The 17,665-nt window shown below is 38.8% G+C and overlaps 1 protein-coding gene across 2 annotated transcripts in view; it reads left to right on the top strand.

The window, feature by feature from the left end:
- The window catches only part of slc4a5a (solute carrier family 4 member 5a), a 36,231-nt gene that overhangs the window by 14,755 nt on the left and 3,811 nt on the right, over window positions 1-17,665 (top strand). For both annotated transcript variants that reach the window (XM_049763543.2, XM_049763542.2), the window contains exons 6-23: window positions 106-258; window positions 555-665; window positions 1,580-1,635; window positions 5,183-5,340; window positions 5,416-5,503; window positions 7,888-8,042; window positions 8,109-8,237; window positions 8,693-8,867; window positions 9,011-9,144; window positions 9,857-10,128; window positions 10,989-11,023; window positions 11,354-11,545; window positions 12,341-12,454; window positions 13,777-13,938; window positions 15,252-15,430; window positions 15,578-15,650; window positions 16,701-16,769; window positions 17,255-17,428. In XM_049763543.2, the coding sequence (XP_049619500.1) occupies window positions 106-258; window positions 555-665; window positions 1,580-1,635; window positions 5,183-5,340; window positions 5,416-5,503; window positions 7,888-8,042; window positions 8,109-8,237; window positions 8,693-8,867; window positions 9,011-9,144; window positions 9,857-10,128; window positions 10,989-11,023; window positions 11,354-11,545; window positions 12,341-12,454; window positions 13,777-13,938; window positions 15,252-15,430; window positions 15,578-15,650; window positions 16,701-16,769; window positions 17,255-17,428 (2,429 nt within the window). The remainder of the gene's footprint in view (window positions 1-105; window positions 259-554; window positions 666-1,579; window positions 1,636-5,182; window positions 5,341-5,415; window positions 5,504-7,887; window positions 8,043-8,108; window positions 8,238-8,692; window positions 8,868-9,010; window positions 9,145-9,856; window positions 10,129-10,988; window positions 11,024-11,353; window positions 11,546-12,340; window positions 12,455-13,776; window positions 13,939-15,251; window positions 15,431-15,577; window positions 15,651-16,700; window positions 16,770-17,254; window positions 17,429-17,665) is intronic.

The following is a 17,665-nucleotide window of genomic DNA, read 5'->3' as shown; positions in this document are numbered from 1 at the left end:
CATCCCCAGTTTTCTGTGTGAGTACACAAAGTTGACACCTGTATTTGTATGAGCAAATCCTTTCATAACTCTAAATGTTTGACTATGTCTTTTTTTTTTATACAGATGACATCATTGAAAGACAGATAGAAGAAGGCATGATCATGCCTGAGCTGCGAGAGAAGATCACATTTGTTCTGCTGAGGAAACATCGACACCAGACCAAGAAGCCAATCCATCGCTCTCTAGCTGACATTGGGAAGTCTAGTTCCTCCACCTGTGAGTATTGCAGTTACAGCCCAAATGTTAGTGTCATTAAATGCAAGCTGTGGCATATTTTTCTCATTCCTCTGAGTGATTATGTGACTTGAATAATGTCACACCTGATTGTTATTCTAATACCTTTCAATTTGTGAATGAAGATGTTTCCATAATGAATATATTAATATCTATTAATGTGTGATGACTTGGTAGTTATCAATTTTCCGCTTGGTATCCAGTGTGCAAGGTGTTGGGACTTGCCATAGAGCATCAAATGTGACCTCTTCTTTCTGTCCGTGTCTCTTGCCTGTCAGCTCGCCCAGTGGGGCCCAGAGGAGCACCTGGCCCAGTGCCGGTGGCCAACTACAATCGATCCACAGAGGACCTCCGAATCAAGCAGCAGTCTAGCAACTATGGCCGCCTGCGTGAGTGTCCACTTGTTTCTTAATGGTCTGCTACAGTTTTCAAAATATGACACCAAACTATTGTGCTTCATCTTTCGCATCCACATAATATCATAGGTCATTTATAAAATGTTTTTTGGGAGTGGAGGTTACAGTGTAGAAGCAAGACCAAATTTAATTCAATTTAATATCATAACGGGAGCTGGCACTTTACATAGCACACTGCCCACACTGGATTTACAGTTTAACTCTTTCAGTTTCAGTTGCCATATTGTGCTGTAACATGCTGGGGAGCGTTGAACTTAGTGGGCGTAGATGCAGTGTAATTAACTAAGAGCAAGAAGAAGGGACAGAGAAGCACCCCTACTGAGCTGCTATAAAAGTCAGACATCATGCAATAGAACATACTACGTTTGTGAGTATGTTGGAAGCTGTGTTTGTATAGTATGTGTTGCTATCCTGTGAGTCTTAATGTGGCTGTTGTTAGGTTTATCTATGCATCTGACATATGGCTTGGATGGATGGATGGATGGATGGATGGATGGATGGATGGATGGATGGATGGATGGATGGATGGATGGATGGATGGATGGATGGATGGATGGATGGATGGATGGATGGATGGATGGATGGATGGATGGATGGATGGATGGATGGATGGATGGATGGATGGATGGATGGATGGATGGATGGATGGAGGGAGGGAGGGACGGACGGACGGACGGAAGAACGGACGGAAGAACGGATGGACGGACGGACGGAATGATGGATACGTGCATGTTACAGTCTGTCGTTCACAACTTTTTGTTTAAAGTGATCCCCAAACAGGAGATGGTCCCCTCATCGTTCTTTTATATTTAAAAGGGAATTTATTCCAAACATTTACAGCAGCTGATGATTAAGGTTTCATTGAAGTTGTTGTTGTCACCCAGCAGGTCACGCTCAGAGTCGGAGTATGAACGACATTGCAGATACTCCAAGCACAGACCAGGTAAGTCTTCAACACAGTTATGTGTCTAATCTAAAAACTCAGGTCACCGCAAATGGTTTAAGATGGAAACATTTGGAGGGGCACAGACAACCTGGTACACAAATTCCAAAATTGAAAATGACAAAGCTCTTTACTTTAATGACTAATTAAAATTTAACAACAATAAAACATGCAACCATAACGTTATTAACAAGTTTAAATGAACATAGTTGAAATGTTTAACTTGTGGTACAGACAGACTGTAACACGTGTGACACATGACGAAATGGCCTATGTTTTTGGTTGTTCGACTTTTTCTTCTAGTTTGGCTCCTCCCATCAGGTTGGGTCACCACATCAAATTATGCCTTTTGATCTCTCCTCTCAATTATCTGCACCTTTTTATTTCTCTCCTACCATCATACGATCTCTCATCACATTCGTAAATCTCACCTTTGGTCTTCTGCCTGGTGGTTCAATTTTAATGTTCCTCTTCATCACACCTTAATCTGGCTTCTCAGATTTGGTCTCCAAAACCCCAGCCCTGTAATGTCCCTCTAATGTGTTTATTTTTAATCATGTCTTTCCATGAGCGAATGCCAGCATTTTCATCTCTTCCAGCCTTGTTCTTTCTCTAGTCGTTTTTTCAGAGCAAAACATCAGTGCTGATTCACAAGACACTCCTGCAGCTTTCCTGCTTTCTACTCCTTGTGAACTCCCCGTCCTTTTTATTTTCACCTCTGTGCTGCACTCTGTGTTGTGCTGATTATTCTTCCTATTCTATCCACATTCCTCTTTGCACTCAAAACAAATTGCAATTATTGTTTCTTAGCCTGGCTCCCACCACTCTTTTCCAAATATGATTTGTGTGACAGCCATCCCTCCGCAATTGTTCCAGGAATGCACATCATCCTTGCCCTTCAATATCAGTACCAATAGACATTTCCTCCACCCCTCCGAATGTTTTTATTTAAAAAAAAATCTAGTCAAGAGCATCACTGTCATCTGGACCAATTTTTTTCCAATCTTCATTCTTGGCAATGGCATCTTCATTTCCTCTTTAAATCCGTCTGCATTCTTGCTTTAGTTTGTACTTCTTTCACCCTTCTTTCTTTCTTGTATTGCTTATTGGGATTTAGGGCTGCCACAAATGATTATTTTGCTAGTCGGGTAATCACCAACAATAGTTGTGATAATCGGATCATATTTCAATCCTAGCATATCGCACCAGCAAGTAGCTACTCTTATATGACCGCCAGTTGCTTACAGTTTGGATTCTTTACGGCATGTGTAAATTAATCATAAAGACAACTAACAGTACAAACGTGTATTAAACTCCCGAGCTTGTACCAATATTTCAGATAAATGGAGAAACTGATATTGAATTTCAACCGATATTGAACATTCACTGTGGCTGTAAATGTTTACTGCATTTTACATGGAACCAAAAACTATTCTCTATGCTGAGTTAATGCAAATACTGAAACCTCATATGAATAAAAAAAGCCTTATATTGGTTGCTTAACTTTTATTCAACCTTGATTCAAAACATTTTGTTTTGCTTTTCTGGTATGCATAATTTGTCTGCTTGTTTACTAATTTGTCTCATCTACAACTTCAATTCAACGGCACATAAATAACTGCTTAAATAAACGACTCGTTAACTATTAAAATTAGATGTCTGTGCTTTTGATTGTCGACGTCATCATGATTCATCGACTTATCTTGGCAGCCCTACAAAACATTTGTAGCTTTTCATCAACCATAATGAATGACTGATGGTAGCATTCATTTTCCTACAACTCCTTTACAATGCTGTAATATCTATTTTCTGCCTGGAAGCATATTGCCGTAGCATTCATTTTCCACTTTGCCGCTTTGAATTATTGTTGAGATTACCATCTAATATCTCACGGATATGTTGAATTGATGCTTCATAGGGGTGTTGAGAGGCAGCTCTACATTTCACTGCCATCAGTCATTGAAGGTGACAGCCAGTGAAAGAGGAAGTGTGCACCCACATAACACACTCATTTCCAGGGCTAACACCCAATGTGCCTTAAGCCCACTGACACACGCTTGGATATAAATGCAAAGATGCGAAATGCATTAGGTTTAAAAGTGCCTTTCACACTGGTTGACTGACATGACAATACATACTATAAATGCATGTAGTTGGAATGATTGAATGTGCTAGGTGACGAATGAATGAATGAATGAATGAATGAATGAATGAATGAATGAATGAATGAATGAATGAATGAATGAATGAATGAATGAATGAATGAATGATATAATTTGAACATGTGTGAAAAGAACGACAAAATTAAACAATACAGTAATCCCTCGTTTATCGCGGATAATTGGTTCCAAAAACCACCCGCGATAAATGTAATCCGCGAAGCTCGGTCACCAACAAGAAGTACTGAGCAGGCTGACGAGTTAGCGGAAAGATGCTAATTCGCGATCGCGCTAACACGCGAAAACGGACTTTTAAAGGAATGTAAACAAACGTTTGGAGCAATACTACATTGTCCTAATGGTTAGACACATGTTTCTTCAATTTAGAAGTTTTATTTTGACTTTTAAATGTTTTTATTTAATTTGGAAAAAAAATCCGCAATGTAGTGAAGCCGCGATAAATGAAACGCGAAGTAGCGAGGGATCACTGTATATACACACATCATTATTCCTCTCTACATCAATACTTGAGTATGATTATAAGTTGTTATTTCAAGTTGTCATTGTAAGTTGTCGCTAGTTGTAATCGTAACACATACAGAACGCCAACATAAACATACAAATGTGGGATGTGTGCTGCGATTGCATTTCCAGACCTATAGTTGGTCACATGTGGCAGTGGATAAAGGACACTTTACTGTATTGTGTGTGTGTGTGTGTGTGTGTGTGTGTGTGTGTGTGTGTGTGTGTGTGTGTGTGTGTGTGTGTGTGTGTGTGTGTGTGTGTGTGTGTGTGTGTGTGTGTGTGTGTCTGTGTCAATATTGAGCTGGTAAAAAATGGATCATATTGTCCGCGTGTTTGGCTCTCACATGGCGCTACACATTCAGGCTGTGGGTTATTGGCAATTCTCTGTGTTATTGTGCTGCCAAGCGTTTGCCACAGCATCCAAATATATGAGGTCAATGTGCTTCCCAAATATAATGTAGATCCTGTGCAGAAACTTGCATTATTTAGCCACCACTTTATACACAGGCACAATATGACGTTTGTTACATTTAAAAAAAAAAAAAAAGCAGTGGGCTAATATTTGGGGGATTTGTGTCAATCAAATATGCTGTTTCAAATTACACCATTTTGAAAGGCGGGTAGGTTGCACTTGCTGGTGTCACATTAAATTCACCTGTTGCTTTTCCCAACTCTGTTTTTATTTGTCGGTTTGGCAAAATAAAAACAAAGCCTTGTAATAACCACCCATTTTGACAGCTACTTAAGGAGAATTGGACTTCAAAATGAAAATTTGGTGAGAGTAGTTGGTGAATGAGGCTGATTGTATTTTTCTTATGACTTATAATTCATACTGTCTTACCTCATGACTTTGCCCTCTTTAGCTGAAAAACAAATTCATGAAGAAGATCCCCAGAGATGCTGAGGCCTCCAACGTCCTGGTGGGAGAAGTGGATTTCCTCAACAAACCCTTTGTTGCCTTTGTTCGCTTGTCACAAGCTACAACACTTGGAGGTCTGACAGAGGTGCCTGTGCCCACCAGGTAAAATGGCCACCACTGTTACAGACCAAATCTCTCTCCCTGCAGAAACCTCACGTTTGTTTCATCATTGCACAGATTCCTGTTCATTCTCTTGGGACCACAGGGAAAGGCCAAGTCGTATAACGAGATAGGCCGAGCCATAGCAACACTGATGGTCGATGATGTAAGTAGTTTGATTTTTAAAATGTTTCTGGCTCGCAATATGAAATATATATTACCAGCTGAGATGCAATGCTGTGATGTATTGTCCACAGCTGAAAATAATCCTAAGGCTCTGTCACGTGTAATTTCTCATATTTCTTGGTCTTACACTGTGACGTGATTCTTGTTTTCTTTGAATGAACGGAAATACAGTATTTGCATTTCAGTAATTCGTCTCTCAAGTCATTCCCAAATACAGTTTTAACAATTCAGTCAGTTATGAGGCATTGTATAGCAAATTTAAGGAAGCTGTTGGAGACAATGACGTTTAACACACACAGTTTAAAAATTACCATGCAATTTACAATAAAACATAGTGAAATCATATAGACAATTACTGAAAAACAATACACAAAAGTGATTTTCAAATTATAAATATGTTAAAACAATAGTTTTTCATATACAAAAAGAAGAATCAAAAGAAAGCAAATAGAATAAACAAAATAACAACATAAATGTTTTAACATAACATTGTTTATCATCACATGAACAGTCAGGGTTTCATGGAATAAACTAAATTGTCATCACTAGTCAGAAAAACTTTAGCAATTGCCATTAGACAAAGAACATCAGTTCTGTTTTTTTGCATGTAAAGAATTAGGAGATTGTTCTATGTTGTCCCAGTTCTTGGGCTTCTTGGATACAACTTCAATAAATGGGATTCATTCTATATGCAAATTGCTGTCAGCCATTTTACATATTGGCTGTTAGAGTCAATGTCAAAGCAGGGGAAAAACAGACTGACACGACCAAACAAACAGCAATAAAAAAGATATTATCTAGTAAATCAAGCATAAGGGTTTTTTATTTAGATTTGTTCCTGCTTGTATTATGAGTGTGTTGGGCAAGGGTAATAAATCCATCCGTCCGTCCATCCATCCATCCATCCATCCATCCATCCATCCATCCATCCATCCATCCATCCATCCATCCATCCATCCATCCATCCATCCATCCATCCATCCATCCATCCATCCATCCATCCATCCATACTAGTTTAAATTGTTTAAAGTGTGATTTGGACTGCATTAAAGATAAATGAGCCCCCCAAATGATTTTTAGTGATTCATTATCAATCGTAGTTAGAACATTGCAATGCAGGGAGAAATTTGGCTGCAAAGCATTGCCACTTTGCATTTTACACTGCCGGCCTTAATGTCCAATTCCCATGCATGCTGGTACAGAAACGGAGCGGACTGTATTGGAGAAGTGAATATAGAAGTAAAAAAAAGTAAAACTTTAATTGAGGCCTGAATGACTTGGAAGCCGATCCCATTCTTTTTTGTTCTTATTATACTGACATGATGTAGCATGCTTAATAAATATATTTGTCCACCTGACCCTTTTTGTCTCAGACACAACTGTGGAATTTTATTTTTGGTGTGCTCTCACCATTTTGAACAGAAATGAGGTATTCAATTCACCTTTAGTGCCCAAATTTGAGCCAGCTCCCCTGAGAAATCAGAAATGTATCAAGCATAGCAATCAAAAAAGATATTTGCACAGGAATGCAAGTAAATAACCACAATCATCATCATCATCAAGAAGTGTACTTTTGTAAAACTATGAACTCAAAAATGAATGGATAATAACCCTTACTATATTTTAGCAATAAAAATATAAGTTCAGCTATTACCGAACCTCAATGTACTGGTGGGTTAACCGTTACAGAAACATGGAATTAAATTTGGGTAAATACCCTTACTGTTAATTTACAGAGGCTGCAGAGCGCACTGAAGGCCCTCAGTCTATATTAGTGTTAGTTAACCAGTTGGGGAGTAGTGTACATACTACCTTAACTGTGAAGCATTCATCTTAAAAAATGTACAGTAAATTATTAAACTAACTCTCAGTGTGGCTGGCTTTTAAAACCCATCCACTGGTCTTAATTTGAAGCCTTGGAAAAAAACAAAGCCCATACCAAGATCAAGTTAAGTTGCTTGTGGTGGTGCCTGGTGGGAAGAAATCAATGAATGTGCCACTGCTCTGCGGAAAATATGTTTGTCCTCAGACTGATAATTTAATAGGCTAAAGGCCACTCTGTGAGAGTCATGTTTGTTCTGTGTTTTGAGTATTAATCCCATTTGGCAGAGACCTGTAGTGTGGCCAGCTACCATTCACAAAGACAGAATAGACTATAAAAATGGACCAATTTTGTTGTCAATTACAGTGCCCACTCTCAGCTGGGTTTGAAATGTCAATATGGCTTGCAGAATTTAAGATATGCATGTTGCAATTCTGCTATGGACAACAGAGGATGAAAATGAGTCAAACTGCAGCATATCGTTTCTACTTATCATCATTGCATGTGAAATGCTAAATTTTTACTCTGTCCTCCGGTCATAGCTCTTCAGCGATGTAGCTTACAAAGCCAGAGACCGTGAAGACCTTATTGCAGGCATCGATGAGTTTTTGGATGAGGTGATTGTGCTTCCGCCCGGGGAATGGGATCCCAAAATCCGTATTGAGCCACCCAAGAAAGTTCCCTCGGCAGACAAAAGGTTGGAGTTGGAGTCATACTGTGACACAATTTAATGGCTCAATTAATGTATCTCATTCTTCCACAGGAAATCGGTGTTTTCCTTAAATGAATTGGGACAGATGAACGGTACAGCGGGTGGAGGAGGAGGTCTGGTTGCGGATGAGGAAATGCCAGTACAACATGAACTGGGAGAGGAACTGGCCTTCACTGGACGGTGAATTGCCCAAACATAATTGTTAGGGGAAGAAAATAACTATAATAAACAATTCATGAAACCTTTTGTTTTATGGGTTGCCCGCAGTGTCAAATTTATCTTTGTATAGGTACAATACAAAATAATGTGTGAAAAATAACTGTTAGTTGTTGAGCTGCAGATAAAAAAAAAATGAGTTCATTATTTTTTCTCCTTTTTAAAAAATGATTCATATATGCTGTAGTGTAGTTCACAGTGTCAGTCAAATTACATTTAAAAATCATGACTAAAAATGTATAATATTTTTGTGAATTGGAGGAATAGAGCATCGATAATACATCTCTTGCAGTTTTGCCTTATGATGTCAATGTGCATAGATTTAAAGAGGAAGGAAATGATGAAAGGATGAATTGCAGATATCATCAAATTACTGCACAATTCACAATCGACTTTATCGTGCCTTGTCTTTCCAATAGCTTCTGTGGTGGATTATACCGGGACATAAAGCGCAAATTGCCTTGGATACCCAGTGATTTCTACGAGGGTTTCCACATTCAGTCCATCTCTGCTGTGCTCTTCATCTACCTGGGCTGCATCACGAATGCCATCACCTTTGGTGGCTTGCTGGGAGATGCCACAGATAACTACCAAGTAAATCAATGCACACGTCCTCTTATTTTATTTTATTTTAATTTCATAATTCCTGTTTACTCGATTTTAAAATTCCACTTAGAGCTCACACATCCTTCTCCCACTACAATATTATCTGTGTATGTTCTTCTCATCTTCAACAGGGTGTAATGGAAAGTTTTCTTGGTACAGCTCTGGCTGGCTCTGTTTTCTGTCTGCTTGGGGGTCAGCCTCTCATCATTCTCAGCTCAACTGGACCCATTCTCATCTTTGAAAAGCTCCTGTTTGAGTTCAGCAAGTGAGCCTCTTCACCAACTAATGATACTGCAAAAGATTTGAATGAGGGAGATTATGGAGAGTACTGTGCTTTAAAAAAAAACACTTCAACGAATAATTAGAATCTAAAAATGTGTGTATATACAACCGCCTAACCAAAGTTAAACTATTTGGTTATAATTTGCCTCAAGTGGGTCTTTTCTATTACACGTCTCCATGAATGACCAGATGTGTTGGTGGTGAACACAGCTAGAATGTGTGTTATAATGGGGTGTGCACACTTGTGCAACCACATCTCTTGTAAAGGACGCTGTGATTATGATAAATGTTGAACTAGTGAGACCCTTCTTCTTGTAAAGATGTAGCAGTTGGCCTTCTTTGGCATTAGGCAGTGCTGACAGCAGGAGTGAACCATGGTAAAGAACAAGTTAAACTACCAATCTGTTTTTCAGCAGGGCCAATTTGTTTATAAGGTTGTGGCGACTGTAGTGAAAGATCAGTTAATGAGTGCTTGAAAATCTGTCCCCATTGGAGAAGAATTTAATGTTAGTGTTCTCGCTGAGTACAAAAGTTGGTTGGCTGAGTCTGTTGTCAAAGTGATTTTCGTTGAAGTGTTTAGGATTTCCTTTGTAAAGTGGTAATGAGGTGAATTTGTGCTTGAGGGGTTTTAGGTCTTTGAGCCCTTGACTCATTTCATTCATTCAACACGCTTCCGCAATTTCTCTTCCCTAAAGGAATAACAACATTGATTACATGGAGCTGCGCTTGTGGATAGGCATCCACTCATGCTTGCAGTGTTTCATCCTGGTGGCAACTGACGCCAGTTACATTATCAAGTACATGACACGTTTTACTGAAGAGGGCTTCTCCAGCCTTATTTCCTTCATCTTCATCTCTGATGCGATCAAGAAGATGGTGGGCTCCTTCAAATATTACCCTATCAACACCAATTTCAAGCCGGACTACGTCACCGCTTACAAGTGTGAGTGCTTGGCGCCAGACCCGGGTGAGTTTATCTCTTCTTTGACTATACTGACGCTTAACGTTTGTGATTTATTTTTAACATTAAGGGCAGTCGTCATAGTGGTCATTATTTGTGCAATTTTACACTTTTCACACTTAAGTTTGATTTTCATTTGTAATTCAGCCTACATTAATGACAGCAATTTTCAAAACAAAAAAGTGGGGTCGATTTTAAGGGCCCGTGACTGACAGGGCCCAATAAATATAGTCAGTTTGGTTCAGTTTGGAGCATTGAAGTGCTGAAGCTCAAATCCCTTGCAGCACCCGTAGCAAAATTGACTATGCTTCCTTCAACATAGAATGCAACACAATAGAGTTCCGTGGAATCACCTGCATTAGTGGAATTGTGTACTGTACATCTAATGTCAGAGAAGTTCCAGGACTGGTGTTACAACATTTCAAATCCAAACTACAAATTACACGTTTACTATTAAGGCCCCTGGACTCTAATCGGAAATGTGTAATTTGGATTTTAGATTTGAAATAAATGTTGTTGTAGCAGTCCTGGAGCTTTTCATACCCATCTCGTATTATTGACCCACAGATGGACTGTAAAACATGCAATCATTTTTCCAAGCATTGATTTCTGTAACTGATTTGTCATTTGTTTGTTTTTGGCATGCTCGATCAATTTGGCTGCTCTCTCATACAAGTGAGTCCCCTTTTCATTGCATGGCATGGCCCACAGGATGCACTCTGCGGCATTCTCATTATGACGTTTTACATTTCTTTTCTATTCCCTCCTGTTCCCCTCCTCATCTACTTCTGTCTTGTTAAACCCTCACCCTCAATCTGTCCTCTCCAACTCACAAACAGTGGCTGCATTGATCTTCAATGGTTTAGTTCCAATGCCAGATAACAGCTCTGGTGTCTCTGGGGTAAGTGCTTATTTTCACTGAGTTTTCCATCTATACATGATTATGGAGACATTTATTTCAGGTTGAAAGTAGAGTCCCGATTACAGATGTGTTGTTTTTCCTGATCAGGTGTTTTTCATTGTGATAGGAGGTTGTTTTCTCTCCTGTTGCTTTCTTTCCTTTATCCATCCCATAATCCTCATACTCCCTCTGTCATGTGTGGATTACAACGTCACATTATTGCTGCTGTTTATTTAAAAAAACAAAAAAAAAACACCATTTAATTGAGAAACCTTCCTTTTTCTCACCGTGTCTTTATCTCTGCATCACTGCCACCCAACCACTCGGCAGTTGAATGTGACAGCTCTTGACTGGAGCCAGCTGAGTAAGAAGGAGTGTTTGAAGTACGGGGGCTCCTTGGTGGGGAATTCCTGCAAGTATGTCCCGGATCTGGCTCTTATGTCCTTCATTCTCTTCTTTGGGACATACTCCATGACTGTCAGCCTCAAGAAGTTCAAGTTTAGCCGCTACTTTCCCACCAAGGTGTGATGCTTTAATATCTGTATATTTTCTGCCCCAACTTTAATTTAATATTTTGTTGCACAAACTTTCATTGCATTCATATTATTTTCATAACTGTCAATGAGACCTGCCTGAACAAACTGCTTCAGCTTTCTCAGAGCTATAGAAGCAAAATTGAAGCACACAAAGTAAACAAAGTAAAGACTGTGAAGCATGGAGGGAGCTTGTTCGTGTTCTCAGATCATTGTGGAGCGGAATTTGCTGGCCATTTTTAGAATGCTTGGTCTCATCTACAGATCATGAGTCATCCTGTTGAATCCGAATGAAAGAACAAAAAAAGAGAAAATCATCCAAGAACAGAACAAAGAAAAATCAGATAACGCTCACAATTTGCTCGTTGATCCAAAGCTCATTTGAATATCTGTGGAAGAAGGTGAAAAAGAAGCAGTCTTGAGAAGACATCCTTCAAACAAGAGTTACAGAAATGATTTGATTGCAGTAATCACCTCAAAAAGTTATGCAACAGAAAAGTTGGTCATTTTTGTTTAGGAAAATAATTTTATTGAATCACATATTGGACATCAGGAATATGCAATCAACAACAATCGGACAAATCGGACAACTTTGCTTGTGCTATTTGGCAATCAATCACATTTAATAAATAGTGCTTAATCTGCACTTGTTTGGCAGTAGCTGTGTTAATTGATGCCATGTCAGTGACTAACCTGCTTTTTATGTTGTTGTTTTTTTGGACTGACTTTGTCATTATCTTCAGTTGTCTGTTGTCATATTGTTTTTTTTTTTTTCCTATTCCAGCTTAGGAAACTCATCAGTGACTTTTCTATCTTCATGTCAATTATGACGTTTGTGGGTCTCGACATGCTAATGGGCCTTCAAACTCCCAAGTTAATTGTACCAACAGAATTTAAGGTAACGCCTATAGTTCTTCCTTTCCATGCCCTCTTTTATGCCCACCTGTCTATTGTTTTCACCTTCATTTGTTAACACCTACTTGAGTCAGTCACCATTGGCTTTTCAGAACATTAGGATCTGATTTTGTGCATAAATTTGAATCTTGCACAGTGTGCAACTCATTCTCCAAACAGGATGGAAATTAAATGATTGATTACCTCACTGTATTGATGCATGACGGAGGATGTTTCATCCACTCACTGTGAAAATATGGCATATTACGTGAAAAATAGCTACAAGGATGAAAAGTACCAAATGCATGCATTAACATGTTTACAGCGAAGATGCACATTTGCCCCTTGTTGCCTCACTATATCAGATTGTACAACATGCTGTTGTTTGCTTGATTGTGCCAGTAGCTTTCAAAGAATTCTGCCACGGTTGGGTGGGTGAAACAAATTGAGAGGCTGTTATCAGCAAAATAAATGAGAGTAATACGCAAACATATTGAATAGCTTCAACCATTGATTGTGTTCATTTGAACCTGTCAAGAAAATGGCCAAACACTCCAAAAAAAAAAAAAAAAAAAAATGAAGAGAAGCAGTTACAGCAAGCAAATACCGTATTGGCCCGAATATGACCCTGATTATAAGACGACTCCCTCTTTTTCAAGACTCAAGTTTGAAATCAGACTTTTTGAACACCAAATTTAATTTTTATACAGAAAATGATTACATCTGAAACAAATGATTATAACAATATAGAGAAAAAGCATGATATTTTGCCTCATTCAAATCATGCAAAAATTATCTATTACATCTTAATATCTGAACATTTAAATATGTAAACTAAAGTGCAATCATATATGTAAATGAACGGCTTCTGTTTTTTGTAAATACACCAATCTACTGTAATAAAACAACAAAATTGCAATAACTGCATTAACCATCAAAGTAAAGTCTAACTGTAACTGTAGTCTTGAAACAAATCTGAATAAGGAAAAACATTGCAAAAAAATAATGCAAACTGCTACCGCTATTTTTATTTTTATTCTTCGTGACAGGGGTTCGCTTTGGCCTGGGGAGTTTCGTTCAGCATTCGCTTTGAAGATATCTTGCGTCATCTAGCGTTGTGAATGGGTATAATGTCTAGACCCCGAATGTAAGACGACCCCCACTTTTTCAGTATTATTTCAATGCAAAAAACACTGTCTTATATTTGGGCCAATACGGTACTAAACAAAAAAAAAAAAAAAAAGAAAAACAACAAAAAGCAGACCCAGTTTCCATTTATTGTATTTCATGACATGTTTACGGCTTGTTTCTTTTTGTCTCAACTAGCCAACTCGACCTGGTCGGGGCTGGCTGGTGTTGCCGTTTGGGAAGAACCCCTGGTGGGTTTACTTGGGCAGTTTTGTCCCTGCCCTCCTTGTTACTATCCTCATCTTCATGGATCAGCAAATCAGTGCTGTCATTGTCAACCGCAAGGAGAACAAACTGAAGGTAGGTCTTCTTATGACAGAATACTTCATTTTAGGGGAATAACAGTTGAAAAGAAATTAAAACAGTTGAAGATTTTAAGAGCATTATTTTTTATTTACCTTTTCAAACTAACTCACATTTCTGCATTGTTGTAACTCAGTTCAAAGTCCTTATTGACTTTTATACAACTTGTCATTTTAGAGTCAAGATGATGTAACTTTAAAATATGTTTCACCTTAGGTAACCCAATTAGAATGACTGACCCACAGCATCTCTGTTCAAAAATAAATTATATCATTTTTTCCAAACACATTGGCATTCAAGGAGCAAATCGGGGTTCAGTATCTTGCTCAAGAACCCTTTGACATGGTCATGTAGCCTGGGGATCGAACCCTTAGCCTCTGGGTTGCGAGACGACTATTCTACCACTGAGCCGACCCATTTCACAGCCTTAGGATAAGATTTCATCTCAAAGAATTTCACACCAAAATAGGTGAAAATTTAAAATGGGGGGGAAATAAGCAGCTGACTTAACTGAGACTTGCATGTTATTTAAAGCTGCTAGTGTTTTGTTTGCGTATGACCGTAAAGTAAAATATAAACAAGAGAAATATGATACAATCCCAAACAAATGCCAAATAAACCTACTGGTCTTCTTCCCAAACTGTTTCAAAACCTGAAAGATGAAATTTACAAAATATTCTATTTTGCTGTAAAAAGCTTTTTTGGCAGTTTTGTCTATGAACAGCGCCAATTCCACAGATACATAAAACCAATGTGAATTGTACCATCTAAAAACTACAATAGTTACCAATGGGAATTCTTTTTTTTAAGGCTCTATCTGAGCAGTTTATTTCTGAGACAATGGATTCTTGCCAAGCACTGGTCTGGTTTAATGTCTATGATAACTCCAGCAATAGCTTCGTGTTGTGACTGTTTTCGTGGCTTAAGCAGTAAATGGCACCCATCAACATGGCAAAGCCTGCGGGTACATCTTTAAATGTCATGAAACATAATTTTCTCTTCAACCACCGCAGCTACATGAAAGATCTCCAGAGGAAATACAAACCAGAGACATCCTTCGTTTGATAATAAGCAGTGCGACCTGTATCCCCTTCCAGAGCCTAATGAAAAATACATTTTTCAACATCTCTTATTTATCATTTCCGAAATTCATCAATCAATGTTTACACATATTGTTACATTTTAGACTGAGGTTTGCACAACGGAGACTTCACACACACCTTTGTCTGTTCTAATTTCAGTCCATATAAAAAAATAAAGACCAATTAACTGGTGCTGTAACTATGATTCTGTGCCTGTTGTCCCGGCAGAAAGGTTGCGGCTACCACTTGGATCTATTCTGGGTGGGGGTCCTGATGGCCGCTTGCTCCTTCTTGGGTCTGCCCTGGTATGTAGCTGCCACCGTCATCTCTATCGCCCACATCGACTCTCTAAAGATGGAAAGCGAATCCAGTGCACCCGGAGAGCAGCCGCAATTCCTCGGAGTCAGGTCAGAAAAAGACATTTGCATTTATGGATGTCTGTGTTTTTATCTGTGAAGTCAAATCCTTTGCAAAGTTATTGATAGCAGAAGCGAAGAGAACTTTGTGAACTGATGATATCTTATGAGTATCTGCCATTAATTTTGGATTTTCAGAGAACAACGAGTGACAGGCATTCTGGTGTTTGTTCTCACTGGGGTCTCCATCTTCCTTGCTCCAGTGCTAAAGGTATGACAGAGAAAATGCTTTAAAGTTATCCATGTCATCATAATACAGCAAACCCTGACCTAAGACCTGACTGACCAAAACACGAGCTTCTGGCCCCGCAACCACTAGGGGGCTTCAAAGAGCAATTAAGTCATCATATAGCCTTCCGTGTCTGAAGTATTCCCCAAAAAAGGGGTTCAAGTATACAACAAAAAAGTTCAACTAATCCAATACTTTCAAACTTTATGTATAACAGCTCAGAACATTAAATGTTCCTCAGAACATCAACAAGATTGATGATCTTGTCCTCGCTCTCAATTCCCTTGCATTCTGGATACTTCTCAGCACGCCTAGTTGAAAAATGAGCATCAAATGTTGACAAAAAACCCATCCCATCTCCTGTTTTTTGTAAAATTGGTTGTTCTTGTCTCCAACCTTTTTTCTCTTCATGGCAGGTTTTAAAAATGACATGACTGGGATTGGGTGACAGGATGTCTTTTCCTTTCACTTGGCGTCACTTCAGAATTATGCAGAATTATATTTGTTCTTGCACATTATAGTTGCTCCAATTTTTTTAAGGCCGAGACAATGTTGTATATCGAATGCTGTGCAAATCAACCCGTCGTCCCCTGCAGCGCATTTTTTAAATTTTTATTATCCCTATTAAAATCCTCAAGCCCAAAGGGAGATCCAACAATAAAAATGATCAATCATTATTGGCAGGAAAAGAGATCTTCAAAAGGTTTGCTTAGGGCCCATGGAGGCTTGAGGTGGTTCTGAACAAATTTCAACACTTGGCAAATGAGTCCGTGCATCTCTGGCAATGTTTCTGTTCATAAGTCTTGAACCATATGAGACCAGAAATACAGTTTCACTCAAACGAGCTGAACTGTTATTAAACATTTCTATTTGTATGTATAACAGAGTGTCGTTTTTGTGTTTGTTTGACCATCTGTTCCTTAGCTATCTTCTCCCTGGTTCATGGAGGATGACAGAAGGGTGGCACTATTTTGAGTCTATTTATCTTGATGTTTATTTTGTCAAATTATTTCTTGTGGTTCCTCTCTTTAGTACATCCCGATGCCTGTGCTGTACGGCGTCTTCCTCTACATGGGTGTAGCTTCCCTCAGCGGAATTCAGGTATTAATGGTTGCATGACCTTCGTATTACCTTTTTTTAAATGACGGAGAGCAGTAAGCAACTCATTGCAAGCTGCCAAACAAACCAACCAGCAGACAGACGATCAGCGCTACTCCAATCAAAAGTGTTTTTTTTTTTTGTTTTTTTTTATTATTGTTTATTTTTTTATGTAGGCAGCCTTGTACTTTTGATAGTTCTGGCATTGGAGCTGATTTGATCACGTAAAGATGCTTTCGATGCTTTCACCTAAACACTTTATGGTGCGCAGACAGTCTGAGCTGCGGCACAAGCACGAACCCTGTCGGTGATTGCTCATTCATTTTACCGGTCTACATTCAATTAACTTCTTCACCCCTCTGCCACACGCTTGAATAATTCATGCTCTTCCGTCTGGACCCGAATACCAAGTGACCCAAGATAACTTCTGCGATAATTTAACCAGGTGTTTGAAACTGACAATACCTGGTTTTATTCACCATCCATAGTTCTGGGACAGGATTAAATTGTACATGATGCCATCCAAGCATCAACCTGACCTCTCCTACCTGCGTCACGTTCCTCTGAGAAGGGTCCATCTGTTCACGTTGATCCAGATCATATGCCTGGCTGTACTCTGGATACTCAAATCGACATTTTTAGCTATCATCTTTCCAGTTATGGTATGTCATGATCTTTTTTTAAAAAAAACTGCACTACACTGTTTAAGATTGTGATTCGAGTAAATGTCTCACCAAGATTCATGGCTGCGAAAGCAATACATGGCCATGAAACAAAGTCTTATTAAGTACACGTATGATTCATGTTAACGCCATCTTCAAATGCCATCCAACTACATCATACATAGAGCACAACCTGCCTCTGAGACAAATATTGTTGAGAAAATAAAAATGTGTATG

The sequence above is a fragment of the Syngnathus scovelli genome, chromosome 3, assembly GCF_024217435.2.
Source record: "Syngnathus scovelli strain Florida chromosome 3, RoL_Ssco_1.2, whole genome shotgun sequence".
Lineage (NCBI taxonomy): Eukaryota > Metazoa > Chordata > Actinopteri > Syngnathiformes > Syngnathidae > Syngnathus > Syngnathus scovelli.
Note: the sequence above shows the minus strand (reverse complement) of the source record. Positions and strands in the feature narration are given on the sequence as shown.